The sequence below is a fragment of the Molossus molossus genome, unplaced genomic scaffold (assembly GCF_014108415.1).
Source record: "Molossus molossus isolate mMolMol1 unplaced genomic scaffold, mMolMol1.p scaffold_m16_p_20, whole genome shotgun sequence".
In the NCBI taxonomy this organism is placed as follows: Eukaryota; Metazoa; Chordata; class Mammalia; order Chiroptera; family Molossidae; genus Molossus; species Molossus molossus.
The window spans coordinates 37,326,998-37,344,821 of record NW_023425356.1 but is presented as its reverse complement, the minus strand read 5'-3'; the positions used below and the strand labels follow the sequence as shown (position 1 = coordinate 37,344,821).

The window sequence follows — 17,824 nt, the reverse complement described above, 5'->3', positions numbered from 1 at the left end:
TCTCACTCTCAATAATGGATAGAATTAAACAGAAAATCAACAGGGAAACAGAAGACTTGAATAACATTATAAACTAGACCTAACTACAGAACACTCTACCCAACAATAACAGAATATACATTCTTCTGAAGCACATATAAAACATTCTCCAGGATAGACTATATGCTCTGCCATAAAACAAGCCTCAGTACATTCAAAAGGATGGAAAACAAAGTGTATTTATTATCCAGCCACAATGCATTAAATTAGAAATCAGTAACAGAAATGTGAGAGTCACAAATCTGTAGAAATTAAACACATCCCAAAATAATTAATTGAGTCAAAAAAGAAATCCCAAGGGACATTAGAAAATATTTTGAGATGAATGAGAACAAAAACACAACATATCAAAACTATGGGCAATAGATGTTGAAACAAAAACTTGTACATGAATGTTCTTAACAGCTCTAATCACAATAGCCAAAAGGTAGAAACCACCCTAATGTCCATCAATTGATTAATGAATAAACAAAAGGTGGTATATCCATACAGTGGAATATTATTTAACCATTAAAAGGACTGTGTTGAAACATGCTACTACACTGATAAACCTTGAAAATATTATGCTAAATGAAAGAACCCAGACCCAAAAGGTTACACATATTCTATGATTCCATCTATATTAAGTACCCAAAACAGGCAAATCTATAGAAAAAGTAGATTAGTAGTTATCAGGGGCACTGAGGATGGTGGAATAGAATGTGACTGCTAATGACAAGGGAGGTTCCATTTGGGGTGATGAAAAAGTTCTGGAACTAGATAATGGAGAGGGTTGTACAGCATTGCAAATGTACTTAATGCCACTGAACAGCACATTAAGCTTTTAAACTTTAAAATAGTTTAAATGGTAAATATTAAGTGTATTTTATCACAATAAAAAAAGTTAAAATCATCCTGGCCTGTTTGGCTCAGCAGTTAGAGCATCAGCCTGCAGACCAATGAGTCATGGATTTGATTCTGGTCAAGGGCACATGCCTCAGTTGCAGTTCAGTCCCCGGCCCTGGTCAGGGTTGTGTGGGAGGCAACCAGTCGATGTGTCCCTCTCACATCAATGTTTCTCTCTCTCTCCCTCTCTTTTACTCTCTCCCCCTCCCTCCCACTCTATCTGAAGATAAATGGAAAAATATCCTTGTGTGAGGATTAAAAAAAAAAAGTGAAAAGCAACATTTTGGGAAAAGAAAATAATGTTAAACTTAAGACACTCTGATCTGAGAGAATGTGCTATAATTTCAACAGAACATCATAAATATAAAAACTATCAATACATAATTATATGTCATACTTGTATGTGAGGCCAAGAAGCCTCAAGCGTGGGTTCATCCTCCTCTGGATCAAAATCTGGATTATCACTTGGAGGAAGAGTGCGGAAGATATTAGCACTGATCTGTAAAGAAAAATAAATTTAGATTTATGTTCTTTGTTGTGTCATTGAATTCAACAATGCAAAATAAAATATTTTTAAGATAACTTTATTTAACAAAACAGTTAAGTTGTGGCTATAAGCTACAAACCTCTTTAAGATATGAAGGCAGGCATTTGTTTTTCTCTTTTCTCTATCTCATAACTCTGACTTCTTCAGACACCAAGATTACAGAGTACCTCTGAATTTCTCTTCCTCAAATTACAAATTGTTTTTTTCCAGGTTTTGCTTTTAAAAATAAGGTGGGGAGGGGAGGGAAGTTTGGGAGGAAAGCATAAAGTTCTTAACTCTACCTATCCCTAACTTGATTCTTCACTTTTCCACAACCCGCCCCCCATATTTTAACCCAGCCATTTACTTATCTTATAACCCAAAGAGTTCAGTAAAACATACACACACACACACACACACACACACACACACACACACACACACTAAGGAAGAGGAAGGAGGTGGTAGAATATCTTCATTACTAACAGACGTAGTTTATAATACCTGAGGATGATTTAATTTACTGTATTTCATCTACTCTGAGCTTTTTAAAAAATTAATCTCTGAAATCAGGATATGCTTTGAAAGTTTTCATTTTAGATCAATGAAATACAATATTTATAATTTCATCTTTCACACTGTCTCAGTACCAAGGTAAACTATATATCCTTTTTCTCCAGCAAAGGATAGACTGTGGTCCTAATTCACAATTTTTTGGAGAAGGATGAACAGACAGACCAAAGGGTTTAGTCAACATTTAAGACCATACTATTGAGGGATTGGCCATTTGAGATAAAACTATTTTGGGAATAGAGGATGAAACAAGGGGTATTTGGTGGTACAAGCAAACATAACTATTCTTATGAAGTGGCATCTATGGTAGACCAAATAAATGCTAACAGTCAATTACTATTAACCATCAACTCAGAAAATAATAGGTAGAATTTGATCTGCTAGAAAATTAACTGTATATAACAAATACACCAAAGAGCTTTAAAGGACTAAGTGGATGAATTTACTTCACTCCTATCTAGAAATTAAATTAAGTATACACACACACCTTTTTACTTGGGAAAAGAAATCCCAAAATGTATTAGTATATAGTGATTACAGAATAATTTGACTCAAATATTTGAGTACTTCCAATATCTAAGTAAGTCAACAACTTCATAGAGATAAATAAAAAGTATCTTTCCCAGGACTTTCAAACTTCCTGAATACAAACCATTTGAAATCTGTGAAAATACTGGTTGGAATGTTGCTTTTCTCCCTAAACATTTTTTTTCTCTGTACCGCAGGCCGACGCTCTAACCGCTGAGCCAAACCGGCCAGGGCTAAACATTTTTTTTAATGACATGAAAACAAAATAAAAAACAAAGTAGGAAGCCTATCAATATTTACTATTTATATGCTCAAACTATCACTTCTTAAATGTCTTTGGGAGTTTAGAAAGCCAATTCCATTTTGATTAATGTTCCCACTATCACTAGTCTTAAAACATTTTTAATGCTTTTATTTTCATTTAAAAAAAAAAAAATTTTCCTAAGTCCTTTAACAGGTCTTCTAGTACAATGTGATAAAGAAAACCAACTAGTATATTAGGGTGAAATTTAACTTTCCTACACATTTTGCTCTTCCTCCAGAACATAATATTAGGAAAGGGGAAGGAAATGAAGTCAACTATAGGTCATACTTGCTATAACCTTCTATATACCCTGGAAACATTAACCTTAAATTATGTACTCAATAACTCTCTAATTATTCCAACTGATTTTTCTGTATTTTGTTAGTATCCATACAAAAATCACAATTCTAAACAAGTGTCTACTGTCTAATAAAGAATAAGGTTGAATTATTAATAAACAGTATTCTTAATCTTACTTCAATAAAGTTGGCAGTAATTTTTTCACATCAAATATTTCAAACATTTATATTATTTAATTTCTTAAAAGTCCTGAGTTTTTATTAAAATTCAGGTGTTATAGAATCTACAAATATGATATTAAAAATGTCCTCAGCCCTGGCCAGTTTGGCTCAGCGGTTAGAGCGTCGGCCTGTGGTCCGGAGAGACCCGGGTTCAGTTCCCGCTAAGGGCACATACTTCGGTTGCAGTTTGTCCCCGGCCCTGGTTGGTCGTGGGGGTGGGGGGACAGCCACTCGATGTGTCCCTTCACGTCAATGTTTCTCTCTCTCTCTCCTTCCTCTCTCCCCCTCCCACTCTATCTGTACAAAAAATGGAAAAATATCCTCAGGTGAGGATAAAAAAAAAAAAAAAAATGTCCTCAGAAAGAACTTTTTAGACCTGACTCCCGTACTCACCACTGAAAAGTGGAGAGCCCTCTTAATTTTCCATTGGTCTCTCCCCCCTTTAGATTTTCTCTCTCGGTGACTATTCAGCCTCATGACATTATTTATCAATCTGGATAATCTTGAGCCTACATCTTTCTCCTAAGCTCTAGATCTGCACTACCCAATATGGTAACCACCGGTCACTATGGCTATTGAATTCCCCAACTATTATAAGCAACATCAGCATCATTGGAATGAATGGATACTCTTTCAAATGGATTATTAAAAAAAAAAAAAAATCAAACATTCTTTTGACTACATTAATTATTGTACATTTAATTCATAATTATACCTCAGATCTTACTTGAATTTATATAAATCTGAGGAATAAAAGTCCAGAGGCTTACCATTTTCACTATATCAGAATACGCTGATTCAACAATTACACCACGATTAGTTGAAACATACTCAACCAGTTCATTCAGTGTTGCTCTTTTAATTTCTTTGCTCTTCAAGTCTGAAACAGAGTCCATGAAATCAAACAGTATACAACACTGTTGCAACTTCTGACAGAAGAGCTCTTGTTGTTCATTTGAAGTGGCATCTATAAGTAAAAATAAAGAAAATTTTAGAAATAACCTACTCAGAAGTTACCTTTATATGCTTATTAATTTTGTGGAAGCTATTCGCATACATACTTCTCTCAGAAAGCTAGTGAGAAATTTACCCATCTAATCCCATCATTCATGCTAGAAATTAGGGTTTATACTAGACTCATCCTTGCTCACTATCCACAATCAGTCATTAAATGCTATTGATTCTGTATCTTTTACATATCTGGAATCTATCCTTTTCTTGTCATTTGCACTGCCATTTTAATAACTCTCATCATCTCTCATCTAGGTTACAGAAATGATATCCTAACTACTACTCTTGCCTGATGCCATAACCATTACAACTCCTGATTTGTCCTCCCAACTATCTCAAAAGCTAAAAGCTTGCTAAAATGAGAATCAATCTGATCATAATCAGTACTTTTCAAATACCTCCAAAAATTACAGAATGAAGCTCAAACTTCTCAGGACTGAATACGAAATGCAGGTGCCTACTGTCAAGTTCTCTCCTGAAACTCTCCAGCATGCAACCTCTTTGGTTAAACCATACTCCCAGCAATTTCCTGAAAATTTTACACTTTCCTCTGTCTTGAATACCCTTTTCCCACATTCCCACCCTGGAAACCCTCTCCATTTATTATGTTTCAGTATAAGCATATTCCCTTCTCAGAAGCCTTCTCTATGGCACTGAAGCTAAATTGGTTGCTTAATCCACTTTTACCCAAATGCATCATAGGTGCATATCTCCAATTTAGTATTTATTGTGTTATAAGGCAATTCTATTTTACATGTGTAACACTCTTAGAAAATACAAAGCCACTAAAGACAGGAAACAAGGGTTCTCTCTCTCTCTCTCTCTCTCTCTCTCTCTCTCTCTCTCTCCTCCCACCCCCTCTCCCCTTCCCTCCCCAATCTCCCTCTATCTTGCATCCAGCACAGTATCTGGCACAAAAAACAGGCATTCAATAAATGTTAACTGTTTTACCTTCTACTTATTACAAAAATATGGGCACATTATAATGATTTGATTGTAATAAATGTAATAAATCCTTTTGTTTCCAACATTCTAACAGTTTTAAATATATTTTTTTAGCTATTTTTTCCTTATGTTAAAAGCAATACAAACGCATACAATATCTCATTTCAATATGTGGTCACCTTCCACAGCTAGTCCTATTCTCTTTCCTCCTCCTGCTGCCTCCTCAATGTGAAATAACTCCTCTTGCTGTTCTCCAAAGGCCAATTTGCCTTTGTTCAAACTCTTTTCCCACCTGAAATCCTTACCTTTCCTCCCCTATGTTTCCAAATCCTATTCACCCTTTAAGAATAAACTTAAGGCCCTGGCCGGTTTGGCTCAGCGGTTAGAGCGTCGGCCTGCGGTCCTGAGAGACCCGGGTTCGGTTCCCGCTAAGGGCATGTACCTCGGTTGCAGTTTGTCCCCAGCCCTGGTCGGTCGTGCGGGTGGCAGCCACTCGATGTGTTCCTTTCACATCGATGTTTCTCTCTCTCTCTGTTCCCCTCTCTCCCTCCCACTCTACCTGAACAAAAAAAAATGGGAAAATGTCCTCGGGTGAGGATAAAATAAAATAAAATAAAAAAAGAATAAACTTAAGCCCTGGCCAGTTTGGCTCAGCGGTTAGAGCGTCAGCCTGCGGACAGAGAGGCCTGGGTTTGGTTCCCACTAAGGGCACGTACCTCGGTTGCGGTTTGTTCCTGGCCCCGGTTGGGGACGTGTGGGTGGCAACCACTCAATGTGTCTCTCTCACATCGATGTTTCTCTCTCTCTCTTCCTCACTCTCTCCCTCCAATTCTATCTAAAGATAAATGTAAAAATATCCTTAGGTGAGGATAAAAAAAAAAGAAAAAGAATAAACTGAAATCTCATATTCTCCACAAAACTTCTCTTAGGTAGATCAGAATACAGTGATTCCCTCCTCCTTTCTCCGAACATCTACAGCACTCACAATCTCAATCATAGAGTTGAGTACACATTAGTATCTTTAGGCTTGTATTTAACAAATATTTATTTTATCTTCCTCCCCCACCCCCAAAAGATTGCAGGTTCCTCAAAGGCAAGGATCATTCACTGAGCAGGGTTTCCTTTTCATTTCTTTTACATCTAGCATAGGATATATAAGGAACTGACAGAACATATTTGATGCTTAAACTCCAGATTTGAAGAATAAAAATTATGCACTGAAAAACAGTCTACAGAACAATGAAAAGTTCAAAATTGGTGCTAGACATCAAAATGGCATAAATAGTGGATTATTACATCATGTCTATGTTTAAGAATGTATAACACCCTGGCCGGTAAGGCTCAGTTGGTTGAGTGTTGTCCCATGCACCAAAAGATTGTTTTTCTTTTTTTTTTTTTTATGAATTTTTTATTTATCTTTTTGTTACAGATATTTTACCTTTTTACCCCATTGGCACAAAAGATTGTTTTTCAATTCCAGGTCAGGGCTCATACCCGGAATGCAGGCTTGATCCCCAGAAGAAAACATGCAGGAGGTAGCCAACCAATGTGTTTCTCTCTCTCTAAAAATCAATTAAAACATATTTTTAAAAAAGAACTTATAACAATGACCATTTTTATCAATAACCTAACTTCATAGATTTAAATGAATTACAGGAGATAATTATCAAGAAAGGCATTTTTTTTTCCCCTCATCCGAGTACATTTTTGCATCTATGTGGGGGGGGGAGAGAGGAAGAAACATCGATGTGAGAGAAGGACATTGAGTGGCTGCCACCCACACAACCCCAACCAGGGACAGGGACAAACTGCAACTGAGGTACGTGCCCTTAGAAGGAACCGAACCCCAGATTCTCTGGTCCGCAGGCCGATGCTCTAACCGACGGCCAGGGCTGGCCAGAGCTGGAAGGCATTTTCTCTTACACCACATGCTAGAAGCCTATGGCTAACATATTAGAACACACAAAATGATTTTCAGATAGGATGGGCAAATAGTAGATTCAGAAACATGTTACACATAAAAAAGTTAGTTTCTTTTTCTGGACATTTAATTCTTGAGTCTGTTCCAGAAAGAAATTAATGTTTTTCATAGCTTCTCTATTCAGTAATCCATTTCTTAGTCTAAAGATTTACTTGAGCCCTGGCTGGTTTTGCTCAGTGGTTAGAGGGTCGGCCCATGGACCAATGAGTCACAGGTTTGATTCCGGTCAAGGGCACATACCTGGGGAATGCAGGTTCCATCCCTGCCCCCGTCAGGGTCATGTGGGAGGCAACCAATCAATGTGTCTCTCTCTCATTGATGGTTCTCTCTCTCCCCCACTCTATCTAAAAATCAATGGAAAAATATCTTCAGATGAGTATTAACCCCCCCCCCCAAACCAACATAAAAAAATAATGCTATCAGCAATAAACAAATGTAAAAGGTACTGGTAAAAGGTATTGCCATTTACCAAATAGATAGGGCCAATTCTCTACATAATCTGAAATTTTAAAAAATTTGAGAGTGCTTATAAATTAAATGTAAACAGAACTATTAAAAATAAAATCATAATCAAAAGCAGGAAAGTTATAGATATTACAAGGTATTTAACTGCTATATTTTAAGCACTTTCTTCGTGCCGAGTTTCTTGGCAGCTAAGGTGAAATAAGTATGGAAGAGTAGACCATATTGTAAAAGGTTAAATGAAAGAAAAGAAGCTACTGTTATCTACCATTAGATGGCTTACTTCAAGACATACAACAATTTTATATCACTGTCAAAACATTTTTATAATGGTTATCCTAGTAATAAAATGTGATAATGATGATTTTCATTATTAAAATAAATGTTTTAATATGTCCCAACTCTTAGGCACCTTTCTAAAACATCAGTTACACAGAATTTTCTCATTAGAAAAAAAGAAAAAGAAAAACATGTATTTCAATAGGCTGAAAAAAGATCTGACTATATTCTGGTTATATTTATTAAATATAACCAGAATATAGTCAGATCTTTTTTCAGCCTATATTCTGGTTATATTTAATAAATATAAATAACAATTTGTGAGAAAAAGAATGCATAATAATTCTGTTCATTAAATGTAAAAAGCACTGACAGTATCTACACTGGCCACTTTATACTTCAGCTTCACCATTACAAGCATGATTGGAAATGAACTCTGTCATACTCCACAATGTTTCAGTCTGGCAATGTCTTAAATTTAGGCAGTAATGTCACATATTGTTTTTACTTGGCTATTTTTACTGAGCTAATGTTAATTATTCATTTTCCATTTTCAAGGTGGATAATGTCCATTCTAATTCCTACGGTGATAGGAATTTCACTTAGAGGTTTAAAAATAAAAATACCTCTGGAAACACACAAGTTCAAAGCAAAAATTCAGAACACCTTACAGTATTACACATCACATAGCAACTGGAAAGGTGGATGCTGACAGTGTAATTGTTTTGCATCATGCCCCAAGTACAACACAGTATTTGTTTGCTCTGTCACCTAGAAATTAATTGCCAAGAGACCCAAAATTTTTGTTGGAGCAATTTAAGCCAGGCCTTCCCAAAATGATGACATGTATCTATTTCATATGGATTAATTCCTTCCAAGATGTATAAATGTATTAGGAGCAAATAAATAATACATATTTTAAATCCTAGTGACTGCCATATAAATGAAGAGAAAAAACCAGTTCTACACATAAACCTGTTAGTATAGTTCAACACCCCCCCCCCCTCAGTATTTACCTGGGAACAATTCAGACCACTATTATCATAGTGTATCATATTCAACAATTTTAAAGTCTATATGTTATTAAAGGAAACTTGATTATAACTTAAGAATACTATATAATGACTTGAAATACCAATTTACATTAATCTTTTCAATAACATTGGAGCTAAAGACTTACTAAAAGTGCTCTTCTAAAAATATTACTAACTACCCAATATAAAAAGTTCAGCATGAAAATTATGAAAGATGCAAGAAAACTGCAAAATAAAGGAATTATCTTTAAAAAATTAGCCTAGCTTTACAAAATACATAGTTTAAACCTGCCTGGAAGATGAGTTTCTTTTAATGAATTTTAATTATATTCCACTTTATTATGACTGAAATTTGATCCCACTAAAAAACTCTCACCACTGTAGAAATCCCTGTGTGGTCTTAGGCAGAGGGAAAATCAAAACAACTCTAGGGAAGTAAGGCATTTCGTCTTTGGAGAATTATTAACACAACTTTTAAAACTCACAAAAGCCCTGCTAGTTCATTCCTACTTATCTTTAAATTAAGTGGTTTTTTTTAATACCAAACTTGAAGATGTGTCTGGGTTACAATTCAAGAAACACTGTTCTAAAGAACTGTTTTTCAAAGTGTGGGCTGCAACCCACTGGTGGGTAGTAAGATCATTTTACTAGGTTACAACCAGAAATTTTTAAAATATCAGTATGTTATGTGTAAGAGTATGATTTCATAAAACTGCATATAAGTACTGAGTTGTAAAATAAAATGTGTTCCTTACTATAGTTTGCAGTAAAAAAAAAAAAAGTCACTGCTGTAAAGATCCCACGCTACACAGCATTCCCAAAATCACAAAGCAAATCTGCAGTGAACTGGACACTCAAATCACCTAGAATGCAAGAAAAAGTATAAGACTACTGTCTTTGAAATATCAGTTGTTCCTTTAGTAGCTATATTCTAAATCCTTACCCAGAGATTCACAATGCATATTAGTTAAAAATGTCAAATTTGTTTACCTCCTCCCCTTCACTCTAAAATATGAGTAAACAAAAAGATATAAACCTACAGTAATGAAGAGAATAGACCTTTAGACAACAGACTTCAACAAATTTCTGGAAAACTCTAAATACATGAAGAAGTGGTAAGTGACAAAACCAAAACAGAGGAAGTCACACCCTGGAATAAACAGAAAGGGAATTGCAGACAAGGTTCCTTTAGAACTCCAGATTAGAAAACCCTGGTGAAACAGAGGATGGAATTAAAACATAAACTGAAAATAGGGGAATTTTATAACCCAAAAATAGAGGAATTATATAAATCTATGTGCTAAACAGTCTACTACCCCACTCCAAAAGACAGTCAAGCTCCAGACAAATAAAAGAAGGAAAAAGGGAAGGTTCTTTAAAAAAATGTGTAGTGCCAGCAAGTCATCATATATTCTAGCTTTCACCTACTTCCCTGCCCAATTACTCTAAGAAAAGCAGTCAATATACCCCATCCAACTTCTAACGTGATTTTTTTGTTCACTCATAGATATTAACAGAAAATAAAAGATTACCAGATATTCAAGGAAAGCCAGTAACAGGAAAGAAAACTAAATAAACCAGAAAAAATGACCCCAATTGAAGGGATAATTAACATAACACTGAAATTTCAGATGCCCAAGAGAAAAAACTAATTGCTTTCAGATTAAAAAAAAAAAAAATTATAAAAGAACCAGAGGCAGATATCGATCAGATTTCTTATCAGCAAGAGTGATGCAAAAGACAATGTGGCTATGCCATTAGAATTCTAATGCCAATCAAGAACTCTGTAACTACCCTGTAACTATCAATAAAGCACTTAAGTGTTCAATAAGGGCATTTTCAGACTTGCAAAAACAGTACTTAGAAAATTTAGCATCCTTACAACCTTGCTTAAGAAATTACCTGAGGATATGATGTAGCAATAATGGAAAACGAAAAAGGAATGGTATCCAGGAACAAAAGAAGCCACCCAGGAAAGCAATAAAGGCCTAGAGAGCAACTGGGCCATTTAGAGCAGAAGGAAAAAGGCTGCATGAGAGTGGTCTCTACAGGAGGATGAATAGGGTACCTTATCTTTTTTTATATATATATATTTTTTCCTTTATTGATTTCTAAAGAGAGAGGAAGGGAGAGGGAGCGAAAAACAGACACATCGATGAAAGAGAACATCGATGAGAGAGAACACCGACTGGCTGCCTCCTGCAAGCCCCCCACTGGGGATTTGGCCCACACCTGGGCACGTGCCCTGACCAGGAATCGAACCGGTAACCTCTTGGTGCATGGGTCGATGCTCAACCATTGAGCCACACTGGCTGGGCTAGGGTATCTCTTATCTTATACAGAGATCTGGAGGGGAAAAAATTGAGAGTATGTTAAAAAAAAGGGACCCAATCAGAAACTCCAGGATACCCCCCACCTTTATTTTTTGGTTAATCCTCACTCAATGATATTTTTCTAATGATTTGTTAGAGAAGGGAGGGAAGAAGAGAGAAACTTCGATGTGAGAGACACATCAATTGGTTGCCTCCCTCATGACCCCAACCAGGGCTAGGGATTGAACCCCCAAGCCAGCTATGTGTCCTTGACTGGGAATTAAACCCATGACCCTTCAGTCTGCGGGCTGACGCTCTAACCACTGAGCAATATCAGCCAGGACCAGGATATCCTTAAAAATCTATATAATGAAGGAAATGTAACAATACATGGCTATATAATCACACAACATGAATCTTGTTCACTGACTTTCAAATTAAGAATTAACTTACAATTTACAGAAAACTTCATTATGGCTATAGAAAATGTTACCAATCTAAAAAATGTAACAAAGATGACTAAAGTTGAGGGTGAAAGGAGAGGAGGATAAACTAAGGGGCACTACCTTTCCAATTAATCCCCCCTTTTATATCCTATAATAACTGATACTTAAAGTTCCCTGTGTGGTCTGTTTGCACATGTGCTGGTTGGAATGCACTCTCCCATCATTATTCTTCATTCTCTTTAGAAGTAAATAAAGACAGTGCCCATCAAACATTAACCAATAAGAAAATAAATTTTTTAGCCAAAGGAATTCAAGTCTACCAGGACCATGAAACACAAATATATCCCCTGTTATGAGATAGAGAATAAGGCAGGATATTTTAGGCTAAAACTATTACACTTTTACAAGACTTCCCTTGTTCTCAACCCATGCTTATCAAGTATAGTAGTTTTAAAACTTGTCCACAGCCCTGGCTGGTTTGGCTCAGCAGTTAGAGCATTGGCCCACGGACCAGAGACTCCCGGGTTCAGTTCCCACTAAGGGCACGTACCTCAGTTGCAGTTTGTCCCTGGCCCCGGTTGGGGTCATGTGGGTGGCAACCACACGATGTGTCTCTCTCACATTGACGTTTCTCTCTCTCTCTCTCTTTCTTCCTCTCTCCCTCCCGCTCTCTCTGAAGATGAATGCAAAAATGTCCTGAGGTGAGGATTTGGAAAAAAAAAATCTTTAAGTTTGCCAAGAAGCATGATGTTAATGATAAATTTTCAAAGTCTGAATCTAGTCTTCTGTCTTATACACGCAAATACATGGTTTCTTTTTATCATACACAATACAAATACAAATTAACCAAGCTCATAACACAGTTGTTATAAATGCCAATGTGTTCTGAAAGCAGACCTATAGGAAGAGCCAAATCATAATCACAGTAATAGTGTATTAATTTTCGATTGCTTAGTAACAAATTATCCCAAACTTAGTGGCTTAAAACAACAATAATTATTATCTATCATAGTTTCTTTGGGTCAGAGATTCAGACCGGACACAGCAGGGACAACTTATCTCTGCTCCATGTCTAAGGCCTCAGCTAGAAAACTAGAAAGCTAGGGGCTGAAATCCTGTGAAGGCTATCCTTTGTATGTCTGACAGTTGATTCTGGCTTCTGGCTAAAGAACTAGCTGGGGTTATTAACACCTACAAATAATCTCTCCAGGCCTAAACTTCCTCCTGATATGGTGACTGGGTCCTAGGGGCAAGTAGTTTAAGAAGTCTAACAAAAGACAAGCAAGACTTTTATGAAATATATGAAAGATACAGATAACAAGAGACATATATCATATTCATGGATGAGAAAGACTCAATGTCTTCTTCCACAATAAATCTATACAGGGAATGTAACTTGGATTGCAATGTGGTGTTGCAATTAATCAATAGGATGTTTTATTGGAAACTGAAGAGTTGCTCTTGAAATTCATTTGGAAAAATAAGTCAAGAACAGTCAAGATGATTTTTAAGAAGATAAGGAAACGGTCATCTTACCATACAGAGTAATTAAAACTACATGACATTGTGCAGGCATAGACAAAAAGACCACGGGAAAAAACAATAAGGCCCCTAGAAACATGCCAGTATACATATATAAATGGTTAATATATAATAAATAAGTTGGTGTTTGTTTTTTAAGTCAGTAAGAAATTTTAAAAATTCGATAAATGATGTTAGGACAACTGGCTAGTCATATTTAAAAATTTAGATCACTACCTCACACTATTTACAAAAGTTAATTACTGAAAAACTAAGTGTGAATAGGAAAACTATAAGACATTAGAGTTTTATAACCAATTCTGAATTGTTAGCTAGAAGAACACCTACAAATCAGTAAGAAATAGGTTTTTAAAAATCTATATAAAAAAAATGCACATAAAACATAAATGAATAAACATATGAAAAAGAAAAGCAGAAAAATTTAAGTATGTGCAAACTATGTATATAAACTTATGTATAAAATGCCATACATCATTTCATACCAACTGGATAAAAATGACAAAAAATGTGGATAAGACTTCTGCTTCTAGCAGACTAGCCCTCCTACTGTAAACTATTAAAAACTAGAGATCAAGGCTACTGAGGTGGCTGAAATTTGCATGGGAAAGTATTAGAGAGAAGGGTATACTGTACAGAGAAGGAAGGAATTTTCTGTTTTTCTATTTATAATGAAGTGATGGTATAACTTTTCTCTTATTCTATTTACATGGCAAATCATTTTTTTAAATGTAAAATCAGCCTTAGATTCCTAGCATAAATCCCAGATGATCATGATGTATCATGTTATTTATAAATTTCTAAATTCAATTTAATATTTTGTAAAAGATTTTTACACCTATGTTCATAAGGAATATTAGTCTCTCATTTTCTTGCAATGTCCTTGCCAGGGTTTTGAATTAGGATTCAATTATATAGATATAAGATTTTCTCAGATATTTGATCATCTTCCTGTATCACTTTCAGAAGCTGTTTGTTTATTTCAAGGATTTTCTCGACCCCTATAAGTTTTCAATTTTTTGGCATGGTTTTATACCTAAAAGTTATGCATTCCTAGATAAGATTAAAATACTAATTATTACTACAAAACAAGCTAAAATTTTAGTCCATGGGGAGATCTATTTCTAGCAAGAAAAGGTAAGGAGTCCCAAAGACCTGCTCTCCCGACAAAACAAATGAAAACAGTTTTATGTCTGAAACAATCTTTTAAAAGCCTCTGGAAATCATCCTAAGACAGCAAAACATCTAAGAGTATCTGAAAATTTGGTAAGAAAAGCAAGAGTTTATGGTATTTAAACCAAGAAGCTACCTCCCCTTCCTCCTCCCAGCTCAATTAGGCAGAACCTCCACTCCGGAGAGGTGCATCTAAGAACATAGGACCCCTCTATCTCCAGCTCCCAGTCAGACAGATATCTTCAGGTGAGGAGAAGGATGTTGGCATTTCTCATCCTGCCCAAAGCTACCTGTTTTGGAGGTTAAGTTCCAAGCCAGTGCAGTTGAGAAGAGGGGTCCCCTTCTTTCAGCCTAACCTTTACTGGTGGAACAGAGGCTCTACCTTTGGTGCAGCATGGATGAGAATAGTGAGGTGTGATTACCTTAATCTTGGCTTGTAAGGCAGTATGGTTCCACACTGCAAAAGGCAAGCCAGAAAGATAGGCTAATGCCCTGACCAGGTGGCTCAGTTGATTGGAACATTATCCTGTACACTAAAAGGTTGTGGGTTTGATTCAGGGCACTTATGGGAGGCAACCGATTGATGTTTCTCTCACACCCCACCCCCGTTCCTCTCTCTCTCAAAAACATAAATTTAAAAAAATATCCTCTGGTGAGGAATAACAGTGTTTATTTTCTTCTATTTTTCTTTTGATGTTGTTGTTATTACTCACCTGAGGATATTTTTCCACTGATTTTTAGAGAGAGTGGAAGGAAGGGAGGGAGAGAGAGTGAGAGAGAAATATCGATATGAAGATGTGAGAGATACATCAATTGGTTGCATCCTGCATGACCCTGACTGGGTCTAGGGATTAAACTTGCAACCCAAGCCCTGGCTGGTTTGGCTCAGCGGTTAGGACACTGGCCTGTGGACCAAAGAGTCCCGGGTTTGATTCCAACTAAGGGCACGTACCTCAGTTGCAGTTTGTACCCAGCCCAGGTTGGGGTTGTACAGGTGGCAACCAATTGATGTGTCTCTCTCACATAGATGTTTCTCTCTCTCTCTCCCCCTCCCTCCCTCCCACTCTGTCTGAAGATAAATGTAAAAATAACCTTGGGTGAAGATTAAAAAAAAAAAATTAAGAAATAAACTTGCAACCCAGGTATATGCCTTTGACTGAAATCGAACCTGAGACCCTTTGGTCTGAGAACCAATGCTCTAACCGCTGAGCCACACTGGCCAGGGCTCCTCTGGTAAGGATTTTTTTTTTTAATAATTAAAAGATAACAGGCACCCTGGCCAGTGTGGCTCAGTTGGTTGGAGCATCATCCCATGCACCGAAGGCTACTGGTTTGATTCCTGGTCAAGGAGCAGAAAAGAAAAGAAAAAGAACCAGTCTTTCAAAGGAGCCTGCATTTGGTACTGTAGAACAATTTATGGCCCAGTGCATTGTTGAAAATAATCAAGCAATTAGCTGAAAGTCACTGGGATTGAAGTTGGGGGGTGGGGAGGGTGCTAAGAAAAGACAAAGAAAGCCCTGTCAAAATCACAGTCATCTCAGGGTGACTACTAGCATACCCAAAGCTGCTCTTCTCTGAGAACATTAAAGGCTTATTAACACTGTGTTGGGTGAAACAAACAAATAAATAACAAGCTCTGAGGGGTTGGACTAATACCCAGAGTTGCCACAATATACATATATTCTCAAATGCACATGGTAAATTCTCTAGGTCAGACCATATACCAGGTCATAAAAGACACCTCAAAAAAAACTAAAACACAGAAATATACAAAATATGTTCTCTGACCACAAGGGAATCAAATTATATATCAGTAACAAAAAATGTGGGAAACTCACAAATATGTGGAAATTAAACATACTCCTAAATAATTAATGGATCAAGGAAATTTTTAAAAATCAGAAAATACTTTGAGACAAATAAAAAGACATAATATACTAAAACATATGAGATATAGAGGGAACTGTATAGCTGTAAATGCCCATATAAGAAAGAATAAAGATCTCAAATCAATAACCTAACCCTTACAATTGCATGTGACTCAGAAGAGCCAAAACAATCTGGAAAAAGAAATAAAGTACAAAGACTCATACTTCTCCATTTACTACAAAGCATCAGTAATGAAGACAGTGTGATTCAGATAAAAGAATAAATATATACAATTAATAAAATGGAATTGAGGGTCCAGAAATATAATTATGTGCCAAGTGATTTTCAAACCAGCCTACCAAGACCATTTAATGGGGATAGCATAGTCTCTTCAACAAATGGAGCTGGGACAACTGAACAGCCACATGCAAAACAATGAATCTGCTCACTTATATCCCACCCCATACCAATATTAACTCAAAATGGGTCTAAGACTTACATGTGAGGGTTAGACTAAAATTCTTAGCAGAAAACATAAAGGCAAATCTTCATGACCATGGATTCGGGAAAGGATTCTTAGATATCACACCAAAAGCATGAGATACAGGGAAAAGGGATAATTTGGACTTTTTATCAAAATTAAAAATATTCTAGCCTCAAGTGACACCATTAAGAAAGTGAAAAGACAAAGGGACTTATATCAAAACTATAAAAAGAATTTTTACAACTCAATGATAAAATAACTCAATTAAAAATGGGCAAAGGATCTAAAGAGCCATTTCTCCAAGGAAGATATATCAAATGGCCAAAAAGCACATTAAAAGACACTTGACATCATTATTCATTAGGGAAATGCAAAATATAACCATAAAAAGATACCATTTCATATCCATTACAATGGCTATAATCAAAAAGTCAGAATAGCCCTGGCTAATTTGGCTCAGTGGTTGAAACATTGGCCCGTGGACCAAAGGGTCTTGGGTTCAATTCCTAATCAAAGGGCACATACCTGGGTTGCAGGTTCAATTGCTGGCCCCAGTCAGGGTCATGCAGGACGCAACCAAGGGATGTATCTCTCTGATATTGATGTTTCTCTTTCTCCCTCCCTCCCTTCCACTCTATTTAAAAATCAATGGAAAAAAATCCTTGGGTGAGAATTAACAACAAAAAAAGTCAGAACAACAAGTATTGGTGAGGATGTGAAGAGTTCAGAACCCTCATAAACCTGGTGGCGGAAATGTAAAATGATGTGGCCACAGTAGAAACGTGTGGCAGTTCCTCAAGCTATTAAACAGAATTATTATATGACCTAGTAATTCCACTCCTAGGTATATACCTGAGAGAAATGAAAACATATACGCACACAAAAACTTATTAACATATGTTTATAGCAACAG

General features: G+C 36.3%; 1 protein-coding gene across 3 annotated transcripts in view; it reads right to left on the bottom strand.

The window, feature by feature from the left end:
• The window catches only part of PPP2R5A (protein phosphatase 2 regulatory subunit B'alpha), a 72,981-nt gene that overhangs the window by 36,757 nt on the left and 18,400 nt on the right, over window positions 1–17,824 (bottom strand). For 2 of the 3 annotated variants that reach the window (XM_036273605.1, XM_036273606.1), the window contains exons 2-3: window positions 4,147–4,343; window positions 1,322–1,423 (exon numbers count right to left, since the gene is read on the bottom strand). In XM_036273605.1, coding sequence (XP_036129498.1) covers window positions 1,322–1,423; window positions 4,147–4,343 — 299 coding nt within the window. Of the gene's footprint in view, window positions 1–1,321; window positions 1,424–4,146; window positions 4,344–9,843; window positions 9,868–17,824 lie in introns of those variants that run through there. The other variant, XM_036273607.1, reaches the window with a different exon arrangement.